Below are 17,637 nucleotides of genomic sequence, written 5' to 3' on the forward strand. Positions count from 1 at the left end.
TGTGAATAGCAGATCTAGTCCCACTGCACTTCTGTTTCTAAAATCAAGAAAAAGCAATTATGTATTCACATTTTTTTGCCTCTGCCCCTTGGGGACCATAAAGATGGATTGAGCAGATACTAATTTTGTCATTTATTGCTAATAAGTTTTAGAGACTTTTATTAATAATGTTGTATAGGTAATTATTCCTAAACCAAAAAAAGCAGTTTGGTCACTCACCTTAAATCTGATTGTTCAAAACATTGTATGGGATACTATATATACAACCCACTTTCTCCCAGGCAGTGTCTTGGAGGCATGGGGTTAGGGGGGAGGGAGAATAATTGATCTATTTGTGTAATTGTAGCCATAATAAAAGCAAGATGAAACTTAAGACATTATGGTTTATTACACCATAATGTCTGATATCAAATGCAAGGCCAGATTTTCAAAACTGTCTGGTTTGTTTTTGTGCAAAATGGATCTTTGTACACTAGTTTCATTTGCATGCACAAATGCCTGATTTCTATGAACAATTTAAAGACCAAGATTTTCAAAAGATGGAGCCTTAAGATAGGCTCTAAAGTCTGTTTAACACCAGCCTAATTTTCAAAAGTGTTCAGCATCAAACAATTCCCATTGACTGAGGTGCTCAGCACATGTGAAAATTAAGTAAGTGCTGAAGTATGGACTTAAAAGTCTACTGTAAGCTCCTTTTTTTGAAAATGACTGATTAATCTGTATTCATTTTAATAACTAAACTCTTAATTTCTGACAGGTTCTTGAATTGGATGTATGCAGTTTATGGAGACACATACGTAGTAAATTGGAAAAAAACAAGTGAATATTTGGTGAGGGAAACATAGTTTGCTTTGTTTTATAGAGTTCCTGAGAAACAGATGTCTGCAAGCCAAAACATACTGCGGCAGCCTGACTCAGTAGAACAGTCCCAACAGAACAATACAGAGAAGTTAGGCATGTCAGATGCCTCTACTGTACCAGTCAGAAGACGTCTAGCTTGGGGTGAACAAGACAGTACTGAACAAGTGGAAAATCAGCCACCAGGATTAGAGGAAGATGAAGAAAAAGAAAATAAACAAGAATCAGCAGAGGCTCAGAAATTGAAAGAAAATAAGGATCCTACTGTGGACAACAAAGTAAAAGGGTACATTTTAAAATTTCATTGTCTTTCTTCTTACCTTTCCATGCTTTATGGGGTGATTTAAAAATAAACTAAACTTTACATGCTAATGCACTTAACAGGTAATTAGCTAGGGCACTAGTTTGACAAGTTCTGTATGTTAATAATTAGCAACAAGTGTCTTAAACTTCAGAATAAGAGAGGATTTGTTTCTTACACCAATTTCCTTCAGAGATGAAGGGCAAAATGGAGGAAGAAATAGACCCTGAGCTGCTTCGCAGATTTGGCTCAGCGAATGATTTCCGTCAAAGAAAATTAGATTTTAGTAATGCAAAACTTTTTTTTTAAAGTGTAATTTGTAGAAACTAAACACAAAATACTATTTTGATTAATATGACTAAACTTAATGCATAACATTTAAAATGTTAAAAGTTGTACAGAAGGCCACTCAGAGTAGGCAAGTGATAGTGCAACATATAGCCATGTGGAAAACTAAAATTAGCAGTCTGCTTCATACTCAATTTTGAAGGATTGGTAGGACTGAAAGGATAGTCTGTTCTGTCACTGTTGAATGGACTGCATAATATAGTGCTTAAGAGTATGTCTACACTGCAGGTGGAAGAGTGCCTCCCAGTGTGGGAAGACAGACATGCACGAGCTCCGCCTGAGCTAGCACACTAAAAATAGCAGGGTGGCATGTATGTACCCAGAGGATTAGGCAGGACTGTACTCAGGTGGCTAGCCCAATCCACTCCCCCTGCTGCTGCATCCACACTGCTGTTTTTAGCATGCTAGCTTGAGCAGAGTTAGTGTGTCTATCTACGTGCACTGGGAAGCACCCTCCTAGCTGCTGTGTAGACATACCCTTTGACTTTTTCAGCAAACTTGAACAGTGTTGATGGGCTTTGCAGGAAGCTATGTCCAGATCTCCCTGGGTGTGGTTTCCTGTTACGGGGGAGAGGGAGGGGATGTATTGGTAACCTTGGAGTTCTGAAAATGTCTGGGTGTAGGAAAAAAAGTAGGAAGATATTTAGAAATATCAAGGACTTATTTCTGAGTACAGTATTTGGCAGTCAACTTTCCCATGTTTCCTCTAATTACAGTTGAGTTCTAGGCCTTTTACCGTGCATGTTTTACAAACTCCGTTAGTAACACATGATGTTCAGTCATATTTTCTATCTTAGAAAATACTTTTATGACTCTCCATCACGGTAGTATCTGAGGATCTGTGTCTTTAACATATTTATCCTCACAACACTCATGTGAGATAGAGAAGTGCTGTTATCTCATTCAACAGACTGGGGACAAATAGACTAAGTGACATGCCCAGGGTCATGCAGGAAGTCTGTGGTAGAACAGGGACCGAGGCCAGAGCCCTAACCACTGGACCATCTTTCCTCATTTTTGCAGAGAAAATGCCTCACTACCGAAACCTTCAGCAGATAGGTCAGATTCTTCTTCAGTATCTTCAGGAGAACGTGGCAGGCTTTCTACTCCAAAGTTGAAAACAATTGGTGGAGCCCAAAGAACTCATCATGATCTTACCACGCCAGCTGTCGGTAACAATATTTAAAATGAAAAACAACATTTTGAGGGAATTCATTTATTAAAAGTTTTTAATGTAACAAAATATTTTATCTTCTGTTACTCTAGGAGGTGCAGTTTTAGTGTCCCCATCTAAAGTGAAGTCTTCATCGCCACAGCAGAGAAAGAAAAAGTCTTTAGAAACACAGTATTCTTCATCTAAACAAGCCTCAGGAGAAAGAAAATCCAGAAGGGTGAGACAAAGCAAGCATTTGTCAATATGCAGTGTAGAAAGATACAGATAGGATATCCTTTTTATGTCAATTTGAATAATTGTTTTAAGCTTGTTTAAGGATTGGGATGTTCCAGTCTAAAATTTTCAATGTTATCTGTGATGGAGAGGCTGATAGTCATAGGCGCCAACTTCCCCTCTTCCCTGTGGGTGCTCAACCCTCCTCCTGCCCCCGCCCCTGCCCCGCCTCTTTCCACCCCTGCCCCAACCCCGTCCCCTCCCTGCCCCTATTCCAACTCCTACCCCAAATCCCTGCCCCAGCCCCGCCTCTTCCCTGCCTCCTCCCCTGAGCATGCTGCTTTTCCACTGCTCCCCCTCCCTCCCGGAGTGTGCTAACCCTGCCAAACAGCTGTTTGGTTGCGGTCGGGTGGGAAGCGCTGGAAGGTAGGCAGAGGGGTGGGGACTCAGCAAGCTCAGGGGAGGGGGAGGAGGAGGAGGTAGGGCATGGGGGGGGAGCTTGGCTGCCAGTGGGTGCAGAGCACCCACTCATTTTTTACCGTGGGTGCTCCAGCCCTGGAGCACCCACGGAGTCAGCACCTATGCCGATAGTTACATATTTTTGTTAAGCAATGGAAACTGAAGGACTATGGGAGGGAATGCTGCATTATTTCCCATATATATTTTGGCTCTGAAGTGCGCGGAGTCCAGCGGAAAGCCTGCTGCCAAGAGCAGCTGATCTCCCTGCTACCCTTATCCCAGCTCATTCCTGAAGTCATGCAGAGCTCCAAACTCCATGAGTTGGGTAGAAAAGTATGCCGCATTGGTGTCAGTCTCCCTTTCCATTGTTCTTGGAATTTTCTGCTTCATTTTACTTCAGATTTGATTTCTCTGTGCATCCTAGCGTAGGGGTCAAAAAGATACTAGGACAGTATTTAGTTTCACGGGTCTTTGTGGCTTATAGATTCTAAGGCCAGACAGGACCACTATGGTCATCTGGTCTGGCATCTTGCATAACAGGCCACAGAATTTTCCTGAATTAATTCATATTTGAACTAGAGCATATCTTTTAGAGAAACATCCAATCTTGATTTTAAAACTGTCAGTGATGGAGAATCCACTACAACACTTGGCAAGTTTTTCCAATGGTTAATTACCCTCTTTGTTAAAAATGTACATTTTATTTCCAATCTGAGTTAGTCTACCTTCAATTTCTGACAATTGGATTTTGTTATGCTTCTGTATTCTAGAGCCCATTATATTTTTGTTCCCCATGTAAGTACTTATAAACTCTGATTAATTCACCCCTTAGCTTTCTGTTGAAGTGAAATAGATTGAGCTTATTGCGTTTCAAAAACCTTCCCAGTCCTTAGTCACATCACTTCACAAGCAGGTGTGTGGTCTCAATTTCTAAATATGTATAGGATTTCACTGCAGATTTCTCCCAGTGAGGTAGAATATCTAGTAGAAGCAGGAACACTAATGAAATTTTTTTTTAAATTCAGAGTTCAACTTTTGCCCTGGGTAATAAGCCTCAGTCTGAAATGACAAGTCAGCTATAACTATCTTATGTCTTCAGCTTTCCTATTTGGCTACCCACTAAAATTTATTCATAATCATAATTCCTTCTCTCTTTATATCCTTCGCTGTTTTCCCTCATGGATATGAAATATTGGTTGTTCCCTTTATTCAGGATTTTCCTCAATATCTAATAGTTGGTATTTTAACAGTGCCATAAATATTATTGCATCCTGTCTCCCAATTTCCTGCTTGGGATACCTAGGATCCTGTCACTGTAGCAATGTTCCTGGCTTCCCAAGTGTTCCAAATGTCTTTTAGTTGCTGGCTGTTTTTTAGTAGTGTTTTAAATCCTTTAGGGGTTTTGTGACTAAGTTAATGCTGTTTTATTGTTATAAAAGAGTCAGCCCACTTTTCAAAGTCCTACACTGGCCTTCAGTGTTAATAATACTGAGCAATTCATAAACATTAACCTTCACAAAGCTCCTCTGAGGTAACTGAGTATTAATCCCCATATTAATCTCATAGTCCCGCTTTGCAGATGAGGAATCAAAACACAAAGATTGTGACCACAAAGTTGTTGTTAGAGGTAGGATTAGAAATTCAGGAATCCAACTACCAGGCTTTTGCTCAGTCCATTAGTTTAAACTGTCTCTGTGTTTTCTCTGCTCCTAGAGATGGTAATGGAAGCTTGGAAGTGATTTATTTTCCAAAGGCAAGAATCTGACCTGGTATTGTATGTGAATGCACACATGGCCTAATAGTGTAGGGCCAGATGAAATTGAGAAAGCAGTCTAGTGCTTTTACACATGTGTAAAGCCTTTTTTGGGTCATGTTTAGATTATCCCTCATAATGTGAGCTTTGCTTAACACTGTCCCAAAGCCTCAAGTCACTTGCCTGGCCTGGAAGCTCCAGCAAGACACAGCCAACATGTATCAGCTGCATATGCCTCTGTACTTGATGTTTGATATAACTCAAATTTTCAGTTGTGTGTATAAACTAATAGTAGCCTTTTCTATGGTATTTCAGTTTGAAGGGGAAGCAGAAGCTGTATCACTACTTGCCTCCCAAGCTGCTGGATTGAAAACTTTAGATCCTTTGCCTCTGAGGAAGGATTCTTGGCCCACTGTCAATGCTGCTGATGAAAGAGCGTCTCCCACTTCAGCACATCCAACTACAGCGCCTGTGCAGAAATCAGTCAAAAGCGCTACTCTCCCCTCCTGGAATCCATGCTGTCGCATTCAAGGGACTCTCAGGGATCCCGAGTTCCAGCATAATGGTTGGGTTTTTTTTTTAAATAGGATTTTTCCATCCACTTAGTTTGTATGGTAATTGCTATCTTGCAAGTGTGCAGGGCCCAAAATTTTGTGACTTCAACAAAGAATGACTGCTTATTGCAGAGAAACTCTTTTGTACCAGTATGTTTCATCTTGCTAGAACAACTGTACTATTCTCCACCTAAATGAGATACTTTGAGCTACACTGCTATGGGGAGATCTGGCCTTTGTTCTATGCTTAGGTTCTAGTATCTGTCTGTCTAACAGAGCTTTCTTGATTTTAGTAAGGAATTACTGGATACCTCAAATAATTGGTTCTGTGTGAACAGTTTTGTTATCTCTTCTGTAGACAGCAGGGGGGAAATCTAGTACATTTCCTTTTAGGGTTACTCACACCGATGAGTAATTGGACACCTCCACAACATCATCATACCACTCTACAGTGCACCCTGTGTGAGAAGAGCAAGGACAGTAGGCTAGGTGTGATACAACCCTTATTTCCCTCTCTCACCATAGTTTTCCAGGGGGAATCAGCTGAGAAGCTGAGGCTGTGATGTTTACGTGCCCTTTTATGTGCTGTGGAGCACCCACCTTTGCAGGGCTGGGATGTTCAGGAGAGAGTTGCTGGCAGATGAAAATCTGTCATCATAGTCCCATCTGTGAGGTGGCCCTGGCCTCTACAGGATCACCAGACATCTATGTGGATTTTGAGAGAACTGTAGGTTTTTGAGGACCCTTGTGTGTGGAGTGGGAGAGAAGGGGACAATCCAGCCTTCTCTATCTTTAAAAGGTCTGTTGGAATCTCAGCAGCATTTCCTGGTCCCTGCAGCTGTGTCTAAACTGCACAGTAAGTCCATGCTCTAACCACATTTGAGCCCAAGCCACCCTTCCATCCTCACACAAATCAGTCCGACTGAGGTCGGCAAGTACTCAGGACCCAGGTCCTAAGGGCCTGCTGGTAGTGTGAGTCAGACCCCTAGTGCCTGCTGTGCCTTGGGCCCAATCCTGTCGCGTTGCAGTGTGGATGCAGTTGAGGCCAAAGGCCAGAGCCAGAAGGTCTGCATACCGCAGTATGGCTGTGTTAGGACAACTGAGAGACCTGGGTCCAGGCTTACAATGCAGCGTGGGCACAAGCACAGGATTGCAAACACTGAGTCCATAAGCCTGGGTCCCACAGACCCAGGTTTACAATGCAGTGTACACATACCCTGTGTGAACTCTTCACTAGAGGAGCGATTTGAGCCAGAGTGGCTCAGAGTAGTTTTAAACGACAATAGTAACCATACTATGGTGGCATCTATGTGATAAATAACAAAACCCCTCAAGCACTTAAATGTCAAAGTGAAATTTATATACTTAAATCCCAGTTCCACAAAACTTTAATCACATGCTTAAGGTCCTGCTCTTGAAAAGCACACAAAGTCCTTGCATCTTCAGAGATGGATGAAGTAAGGTAATAGTTCCATTTTACAATGGAGCAAGAGGTAAACAGGTTCAGTGAGTTGCCTAAATCCAGAAGAAAGTCACTTAGAGCTGGGATTAGAACTAGGGCCATATCCTACCTCCAAGTCCTGAATGCAAATCATTAGATCTTATTTCAATGTGTAACTACAGTAACAGCCTCCAAAGATGCTGCCTTGAAAAGTATACAGTCCAATACACTTATTCCATCCTCATCTCAGCACCATTTTCAGGGTACCCTTATAAGAAACTTATTATAATGGGAGTTGTTATTATGGGGATAAGGGAGTCTCAGTCCTGTAACTAGCAAGTATGCAGTATCCTAATTGATAGTTACATTTTTAGAAGTAATGTTCTAAATAGTTTTTGACATGAAGTGTCATCCCATATAGGGTTGTGATGCAGAAACAGATCTTTTTAATGGTGTAAAAATAACACTTGTGGTCTTTTCTTCTAGGGAACATTGCAAGTCCAAAGATGAGCCATTTCCAGTTACCACTGCAGGAAAGAAACTATAATGATGAAGGTATTTTTCATTCTGAAATATTAAACAGTATGTATCATATGGATGACTTCTGACTTTATCTGCACCCCAATGGGAGATGGGTGTATACAGGACATAATGCAGCCATCTCATACCTAGACCAGTAAAACCTTTATGCATAACCAGATCATCATGTCATCAAAAGAAATCCAAATATTTTTCTCTGCCCAGTAATCTGAAAAGTTAAGTACAAACCCTATGAACAAACCATGAAATGTCGTTAAAAATGAAACCGTTCATAACTGTGGTTCAGTATGGCTAATATAAATATTTGTTCCAAACTCAGATTTAACTACCCCTTTAGCCCCCCGACATTTTCACAAGCCTTTCTGCTTTCTGGTTCAAGCCTTGACTACATGCAAAGTGCAAAGGTATTATGCCTGAGGGTGCTTTGGTATTTTTAATCCAACTAGATAGAACATAGAAGTATTTGTAATCTTATTGGATATCTTGTCCTCATGAGCATTTGAATACAGGCTCTATGTATTCTCCAAGGGAGCTTTCAAAATTGAGTGTCTATGCCAGGAGACTGCCTCTCTGACCTGATGCACTGCTGTACATCCATAGTGTTATTACAGATTTTGTCACTGCTCTAGCAAAATGGTCACTATCAGGAACAGTCTTAGATTATCAGTTTTCCAGACAAAGAGAACAAATAGTACTGTGACTTTTCAGAAATCAAACAGAACTTGACACTACACGCCACAATGTGCTGTGTTTTCTGTGACTTTAAATCAGATTGTTTAACATTTAGTACCATCTCTGAAACTTGCCTTAGATCTTTGAAAGCCTTTGGTTAAAACATTCTTAAAATAGGTTCCTAAATTGCACGTACAAAAAAATCCCCTTTATGAGCATACTGCTAATTGTAGCTGTGTATATAAGTATATGGTTGGGATTTCAATGTATTTGTATGCATAACAAATTTGTACACTCAAAATGCCTGCATTTGGGCATAATTGAGTCTATTTATGACAGCTCATGCTTTGTCACTAGTTTTTAGTAACAAAGATGCAGTCTGGTACAGCGCTGTTATCTAAAATGTGTGGTGAGGTTGTGGGATGCTACAGAGTTTCACATACTTTATGCAGATATACAGATGCTTTGCTGAGCAATTTGCACTGCCCACATGCTTTCCAGCCAGCTGCAGTGACTAAAATAAAAAGAATTGCCCTGATCCTCATCTACAACCAAGGAGCACACAATGCATCTCAAGGCCGGGGGGGGGGGGGGGGGAGGGAGGGTACAGAGGAGCTTTAAGCTGGTCCCCTGGCGTAACTGAGAGCAGCTTGAGGACAGCTCTAATTTACACTAGCTGCCATAAGCGCCAAGGAACCATACAGCACCTAGGGATTACTAGAACACACGAACCAAAACCACACCAAATATGCTGGGGAAGGGGAAAAAAGCATAGGAGTTACTATGCCAATTCTGTACTACTGGAAGATCATTTAATGCTGTAAAGATTGGGCACAATGACTCTAGTTTTCAAAGGAGAGCTTGCTGCTCGACTCCCGCTGCATTTCATTGGGAAATGAGCACCTAATTTAAAAATCCCAGTCAGTATGCTTGTAGCTTTCTAATTAGCTTCCCCTTCAACAACAAAGCTAACAATTTAGAAATTTGTTTGTATTTGATTTTGTAGCATTCATGGTCATAAGTGGCATAAAAACTTTTGTATTTGAGAAGTCAGCCACAGCTGTCTTAATTGTTTAAAATTTATGTCTGATCTGTGGATTTAGTTATAGATTTGTTTTCCTTGTTGCATGCACTCACAGATGACAGATTGTCCCAGATCTCTGCTCGCTCTGCAGCCTCTAGCTCACTAGCATCTCAGATTCTGGAACGAGCTCAGAAGAGGAAAGAGAATTTCTGGGGCAAGTCGTAGTGTGTTCCACCAGGGAGTCACTGTTTTGTACAATGATGTATTTTTGTTGCAGTTTTGTGGAATTTTTTGGGAAATTTTGTATTTTGGGCCTTTCATATACTGGTAAGATGGCCTGACCCTGCGAGGTGTCAAACATTTGACACTTCTGTTGAAAGAGATGGGAGCTGTGGGTAGACAGTATGTACTATTTTACAATAGCCTGCTTTTAATCTTTCAGTTATGGCATCTCTTGAAATTGACAGTAATTATTTGTATACAGCTTGTATATAGTTTCTAAAGATGTTTTACTACAAGAATATAGTACTCCAAGAACAGTATTATGGGACGATACCATCGTTCACCTAATACTGTACCTCAGACATTTGATTTCAAGCATGGCTGAGTTAGGAGATAGTTATGTTAGGGGTTTGTTCATAATCCTGTATGAATTCTGAATATGTACAGGACGGTGTTGTCATGAAGTCATTTAGCAGTATCTGACCCTACTACCAAAAAAGCAACATTTAATATTTCAACAAATGTGATGTAAAATGTGCAACACATGTTGAGGTTTTGGTTAGGACTCTAGGGTTGTTCTAGTTAAAAATAAATAATTAAAAAAACCCACACACTTGTTTCTTGCCTAGAAGACTTTGACAGCTTACTATATGGGATCACTGTTAGCCATGTCTGGAGTATCCATATGGATGGCTGTACTGTTGTCAAGACCAGTTTTTAAATGTTGGTTTTAGATACTAGGGGGTAAACCTTCATTTCAAACATGTATTTAATTACCCTCTCATACTCCTCAATTACCTCTTCTAGTTGTCTGTTTCTGGGTGAGTGAACTACTGTAATGATGGTCACAGCTAAAATTGATGGTGATTTATGCTGATGGCCTATTTTTTTTCTTTTTAATTGACAAAAGCAAGTTACATGAAGTAGGTGAAAATAATTGCTTAGCTATTTAAAAAAATTAAGTTAATGTTTGCTGTTTTTAAATATATTTGTACAATAAAGAATTTGAATTTTGTATACATTTAAAAATAAAAAAAATCAAGTTTGTCTTGTTTCTGTTCAGCTTATTGTGCCCAACATGGGCAGTAGCTTGCCTTCGAGAAGGCCACTGAGAGTCAGTCTCAGTGAACCTGTCTCTTCCAACAGACAGAGGCAGCTGGTCAGACAATCTCTGTGGCCTTCTGGAAGACAAGCTGCTGCCCTGGAAGAGTCCAGAACTGCTCTTTATAAAAGCTCAGTTACTCACACTATAGACAAGTTGACATTTGGAATCATTGATTAACTGGATCCAGAGCCAAAGACCATAGTCCAAGTTGAAAGACCAAAGCTTCCTCTGAACTGGGCCTTTACAAACCAGCTTGCTGCTCTATGTTGGTATCAGGAATGAGCTCCTACCACTATAAACAAGATGTAAGAAACTTTTATACAACTGTTAACCCCAGAAGGGGAGGCTGTCTTGAAACTTTACTTCTTCCTTTTTTTTTTTCTCAGCTGAATGATTTCCTTTAGAAATGTTTACCCTTTCCTATCAAGCTCTTCATGCCCATTTCACAAGGACTCAAATACCATTTAAAATGGTGTTGGTTGAAAATTTTCCAGAGTGTTTTTGATAGAAAACTGGGTTTTTGATAAAGCATATTTTTGTTTTAAAAAATAATTTCCCACCCAGTCTTTCCATTTTTTGCCCAAATGGAATGGCTGGAACCAGAAATACTTATTTGGAAATAGTGCTGTGGTGCCTTAGGGATAGGGCCCTACTCAATTCTCAGTCCATTTTGGTTAATTTCACAGTCACAGGATTTAAAAAAATCATACATTTCATTATTTCAGATATTTAAATCTGAAATTTCACAGTGTTGTACCTTTAGGGTCCTGACCCAAAATGGGGTTGTGGGGTGTGTCACCATGCCTCTGTGGATCACAACTTAGAATACCAATTTTAGGACAAGCTGCTGGGGAAAAGGGCAGACATACCCCAATACTGGTGGTTATTCTTCCATGAGATGTACCAAACCAGCAACGAAAGTAAACTTCTGTCTCACCACACTGGCTAGTAAGAAGTCAGAAATACAGCCTCTTTAGGTATTCCAGGCCTGGATTCAACACCCAGACACGAGACTTCATGATGAGTGGTTATTTAAAACCAGTGTCATCAAACAAAAGGTTCTTTTAATCCCAAAGGACCAGCCATGCACCAAGGTCAATATATAACTCAGATCTTATCCAATAATCACGCTGTTGCCAATCATTTTGTATCTAAAATTTAAAGGTTTATTTATAAAAAGAAAGAAAGGTGCGAGTTAAAATTAAAGGAATCAAATACAATAATTGTGAAGTTCTTGGTTCAGGCTTGTAGCGGTGATGGAATAAACTGCTGGCTTGTTAAGTCTCTGGTGGCTTCTAAATCATTGGAAGGTCTTCAGTCCCTTGGTTAGAATGCTCCCATTAGTATACATTCATAGTCCAGAGGTTTGGGCAGGAAAGAGGCAAAATGGAGATGGGCCTTTTATAGCTTCTGTCAAGTGAAGGAAAATTACTGTGGAAAATTACAGGTAACAAGATGGTGCTTGGAGTCACATGGGCAAGTCACATGTCCATGCATGATTTTGCTTAGTCCTAGCAGAGGCCATCACAGGAAAGTCCACTAAGCATAGATAAGCGTCTTCCATGGTCCATTGTGAGTTAAGTGTTCCTTGATGAGCCTTTAAACTTGAATAGTCCCAAGACGTGCAGGCTAAATACCGTGTGGGGGTTACCACAGGAGCAATCATTTGAAATACGGGTACATAGTCAATCATAACTTCAGATACAAAAATGATACATGCATACAGATAGCATAATCATACTCAGCAAATCATAACCTTTGTCGACACCTTATTTGACAACCATTGTACGAAGTTTGTTGCAGTTATATAACTGTGGCAGCAACAATGATCTACCTGGTCATATTTTATCAGATAAGGTAACGGGGGAGATGCAAGGTTATTGTAGGGAGGTTGCAGTGTTGCCACCCTTACTGCTGCTCTGTTGCTGGCAGCGGCACTGCCTTCAGAGCTGGGCTTCTAGTCATCAGCTGCCGCTCTCCAACTGCTCAGCTCTGAAGGCAGCGCCGTCGCCAGCAACAGCGCAGCAGTAAGGGTGGCCTGGTACGGTATTGCCACCCTTCCTTCTGTGCTGCTGCTTTCAGAGCTGGGCACCTGGCCAGCAGCCGCTGTTCTCTGGCCACCCAGGTCTGAAGGCAGCGCAGAAGTAAGGGTGGCAATACCGCGGCACCCCTGCGACCCTTTTTTGGGTCAGGACCCCCAGTTTGAGAAACGCTGGTCTCCCTCTGTGAAATCTGTATAGTATAGGGTAGAAGCACACAAAAGACCAGATTTCATGGGGGAGACCAGGTTTCACAGTCCATGACGTGTTTTTCACAGCTGTGAATTTGGTAGGCCCTACTTATGGGAGTTGTGGTTCGGTGGCCTCATTTATGCTAATCTTTGTCCTGAGTTTCCCTCACCTATTGCTGCAGATACCTTGAACGATTATGTAATAAGACCTAGTCTACTGGATAAATTCAGTGCGAGGTAATATTAAGGCAGCATTGAACTTCAGATTTTAACACAGCTTTGAAAAATTCTACTCCCATTAGCAGCAGGGTTTTTGCAAATGCAAGTAATTCCACTTTGCCAAGTCACTGAGTCACTGCCTTGCAGTCAGAGCAACCACCACGCAACAGGAAATACAGAAGTTTCAGTACACCTGACCTAACGTCTCAAGAGTTGTATATATGTAGGTCACTAAGTAGATCAGCAGTATCTCATAATTAGCATGATATAGCTTGGTTTTAATTTCTAAAAATTAAAGGAATCATACATATGGTGGAATAGCTGATAATGGTTTAGAATTTATTTACCATAACATTTTTAACAGGTACAATGAGATTCTGGTTTCTGGTGTGTAACCCTCCACTTCTTCAGAGGGATGGCGCCTACCACAGCAGATCTTATTAATAACTCTTGTTTATGCATTACTGTTGTACAGTACATCTATGGATGATTACTATCACCAGACAATGGGCTAGCTTTCTTCTATTGTAGCACCGTTGAAATAAAGAAACTGAGTCCAATTTTATGTTTGCAAATTGTGTTGAATCTTCATGTCACTACAACAGAAGTTATAATCACATCTAGCAGAATAATACATGTAGTATCCATATACTGATATGTAAAATTGGCTCAGTAGGGGGTTCTATTGAGACCACATTTATCTCAGTGCTTTTGGTAGAAGACTATTTAAAAAACCAGCCGCACAAGGTTGTTCAAAGATTAGCCCACAATTAGCTAATAGTTCCTTCTCTATTCAGTTTCTTTATTATTAAAAAAGCATCACAGTATGACCCTTTCAAGAACAAAACCTTTAGATTATAATGTTTAAGTGGCATCTCTTATTTAATGTACCTAGAAATTACATAACTGCACAAATTTAAAGTCAGAGAGGACTCAACTTGTAGAGGAATCCCAGTAGTACGAGAGAAACTAGAAGTGTTATAACCATGGGAAATGATGACACTCACATCCGTCATGCAATGCCGGAGTACATAGGCTTTGTGCCAAGGACCAGCCCATGAACTGGAGAGGACTGAATTACCCTAACCTATACCTAGTCAACTACAAGCCAATTCCTGCATGACTGTCCTGATGGTGTGCATAATGGATGTACATCAAAGTACAGTGTTGGCTGTTTACCTGTGGGTTCATTGAACAGCAACGAGGAAGCTTTTGTGGCTTTAGGGGCAGAAGTGATGTAAACTTCCAGTCCTCCCCAAAAATGATATATGGGTTAGTAAGTCGTTGTCGAGAATGTAAAACCACGATAGTTTCCCAGTGAATTAGGGAAACTCCATACGTAATTACACCTAAATGGTTATCATTGGGGGGTCAGTCATGGGGGACACTGCTAATTTCTGAGACATCACTGGAAAAAATGAGGTTAAGGATATAGAAGCTCATGTGCAGTTTTAATAGAGTTAGTTGGGCTGATTTTTCAAAAAACGTTAAGAACATTTTACTGAGGATCAATTTTTTTTTCAGTTTAAACAGAATTACCATGGATCAATTTACTTGATTTAGACACTGTTATGGGAGCATCCCTCTGGCAGCCCAGTGCAGCATCACCATTACATCTCTGCCTCAGTTTCCCCAATGGGCTTTCAATAAGCACACAAAGGCTTATATCTATGAGCAGTGCCCTTTCAGGGGTCTACTTTCTTTAACTCAGAGATGAAACTTTATACAAATAGGCCTCACCCCAGCATCTCAAGTAGGAGGAGAAGGGGACTGAGTTACCTTCGTCCAGCAACCCCACTTATGTCCAAGTCCCTTTAAAGAGTGAAGCCTTCTTGACCTGGAACCCTTTTCTGGAGCCAGGGCCTCTTGTTATCAGCTGGGGAAGTGTCTCTCCTCTTGGGTCTAGGTGCCCACAGAAGGGAAACTGCAACAACCCTTCCTCAGAACAGCATATACTCTCTCTGATCTGGGGATTTCTGGTGCTACCTAGTGAAGTCCTTCCATCGGGGGCACATTCTGGTGAGACTAGGCCCTCGTGGTTCATCCCATTCGGAACTTCTCCCATCTAGGAACATTCTTCCATAGTTTCCTTTCCTGGTGAGCCCTCCTCACATGGGTCCTCATAAGAAGCCCTCCCCTCGGGAACACTCTCATACAGGGGGTTGTTCCTTTCCTTTCATCAAGCCCAGGGACTTCCCTGCCTAATTAACTGCCTCCCAGTTACTCAATAAGTTAATTAGTCCTGTCTGAATCCGAGTTGCCTCATTTCTCGTGGAGCCTATCAGAGATATGCGGCACACTTGACCGTTTCAGAAGGCTGGCTATCCTCTGGCAAGCACCTTTGCTAAACAGGGTGGCTAACCCCAAGCATTAAAAATTATATGAGTCAGGCCCTGCAAAAAAAATCATAAGACTTTAAATATATAAGTTGTAATCTTTTCATTTGCCTTCTGTTTTCTGAGAGTTTTAGAGTTTGCACTTTCAAGCTTTCCTCTGCAACTGGAAGGGCTAGAAGGATGGGTTGATATAGTCCAGAATCCTGGACTCTCCAAGATTAGAGAGATTTAGGAAATTCATAAAAGTGAGTACTGTGCAATAGGAAGTAATTAATACGTGGGGGAGACTGTCAGTATAGCCAAATTAAATCTGAACTTCAGCTGTGGGACTAGGCAGACACAGTGAAGGGCAACATGGAAGGAAAGAGAAAATTCATGGCCAACCTCTGACTCTCAAGATTTCTGATCATAAGAGCAAAGGAGGGTGACCATGGAGTCAGACATGCGGCGTAAAAAAGCTTTTACCAGGAGGAGGTTAACACTTTGGAGGACTCGGCAGTAAGACGACATGACGTAGTCAGGGGTTAGGATATGATTGAGACAGTCATTTACTATACAGATGGAAGAGAGAGGCTCATGAAGTATTACTTGTGTTGTCTGGAAAACAACAACATACGTCCAAATTTGCAATTAGCAACACAGGAGAAGACTGGTGGAGAAAAGGACGAAGGTTAAGCCTTCAATCACTACATAAAAGCAGGGATGAAGGAAAGATTCAGGGCCCAGTTCTTCACTGCCTTGCACCTCCTGTAATCATTTACACCTATGCCATGTTGGGGTGGGCACATGTAAAATGCTACCGCAGCTGAATAGCATTTTACACCCATGTTTCATAAGTATAAATGATGAAACAAGGCCAAAAGCAGTGAGGAACTGGGCCTTCAAAGCCTTCAGCAGAAAGGAAAGAGACTGGCTGGGGTTGGACCAAATTCACCACTGGTGTAGGTAGATACAGTTCCACTAAAGTCAGTGGAGTCACTTACACAGCTGATAAGTCTGGCCCATAGGATTCAAACCCAGAGAGAAAAGTGCAGGCAAAACTGGGTCTTGATTGGCATGATCATGGAGAGGGTGATTGACAGAACAGACAAACAACCAGTGTGGGGTCAGGTCGGACCAGAGGAGACAGATGCGAAGCCCAGGGGTCAGTAGTTAATTACTGTGAAGGAGGATGTCTGAATCCTCATTGACAATGGTCGATCCCTGGCAGTTCTCTTGCAGTGGTGGATGGAAAGGTGAGAGAAAATCACCAGAGCCTTACTAAGGCAAAAGGGGGTTGGCTACAGGACAGCAGTTAGTAACAGGGGAATGGTTCAAGCAGGAAACTTGAAAGAAACTCGAGCCTCATACCCAACCTCTCTCTTTGTAGCTTTCCTCCCACTCTCCTTCCCACCTCTTCACATGCTGTCTGTCTTATAGTGCCCTCCTCCCAGTGGGCCAGGTTTTGCTCTTGCTGAGCCAGCTCACTCCCTGGGTCAGATCTGCCTGAGCTCACTCAAGGAATCCAGGGAAGCAGTTTCCAGTGGAGTTAGTAGTTTTATTTTAAGCCTTCTTCACAAAACAAATAAAAACCTGGCAGATTCTTCCCTCAAGATCCTGTGCAGGCCGAGTAGTTCCCTCTCCAAGTCTGTCCCTCACACCAGTAACTTCAGCAACTCAAAATTTCCTGGCTCTTACCTCAGAGCCTCAGCAACAAAGGACATCACAGTGTCTCCCTCAGCTTTCTGGACAGAATTGCAATCTCCCCTTCTCCATTGCCTGCTGCCCTCTTTTATAACGATCAGCTAATTAATTTCCAGCTCTTTTCTCAGGTGCAGCAGGAAGGGCTAATCAATAAGCCAGCCAGCGGCAGGTCTTTGACCCCAGAGAAATGGTATCCCATATACCTTGACATACCTCCCTGCCACCTCCATTTGAGTGGCCCTGTAGGAACACTCACTACAGAGCCCTTTGCCTTCTTTGGTTCTTGGAAGGAAATCTGCTTTCCTGGGCCAATGTTCTGTTTGAAATCGAAAAGGCTGTAAAGCTAAGTAAGTACTAACTTGTCTCCTACAGGCATTTGAGTACTTTGAGGCCATTCGAGTCCTTAGTGCCGCATGATCAGTGACTAAGACAAAGGATGTTCCAACCAGGAAGTAGCTCAGTGCCTTTATGACCCAGTGTACGCCAGGCATTCCTTCTTGAGGAC

General features: G+C 41.6%; 1 protein-coding gene across 4 annotated transcripts in view; it reads left to right on the forward strand.

Annotated features, from left to right (window-relative positions):
* Window positions 1-10,573, forward strand: part of SAXO6 (stabilizer of axonemal microtubules 6) — a 34,336-nt gene extending 23,763 nt beyond the window's left edge. For 3 of the 4 annotated variants that reach the window (XM_077833227.1, XM_077833246.1, XM_077833236.1), the window contains 6 exons: window positions 863-1,144; window positions 2,531-2,679; window positions 2,774-2,898; window positions 5,422-5,671; window positions 7,588-7,656; window positions 9,453-10,573. In XM_077833227.1, the coding sequence (XP_077689353.1) occupies window positions 863-1,144; window positions 2,531-2,679; window positions 2,774-2,898; window positions 5,422-5,671; window positions 7,588-7,656; window positions 9,453-9,562 (985 nt within the window). In that variant the 3' untranslated portion in view covers window positions 9,563-10,573. The remainder of the gene's footprint in view (window positions 1-862; window positions 1,145-2,530; window positions 2,680-2,773; window positions 2,899-5,421; window positions 5,672-7,587; window positions 7,657-9,452) is intronic. The other variant, XM_077833254.1, reaches the window with a different exon arrangement.
* Window positions 10,574-17,637: the final 7,064 nt, after the last annotated feature.

The sequence above is a fragment of the Eretmochelys imbricata genome, chromosome 1 (assembly GCF_965152235.1).
Source record: "Eretmochelys imbricata isolate rEreImb1 chromosome 1, rEreImb1.hap1, whole genome shotgun sequence".
NCBI classification, from domain to species: Eukaryota; Metazoa; Chordata; order Testudines; family Cheloniidae; genus Eretmochelys; species Eretmochelys imbricata.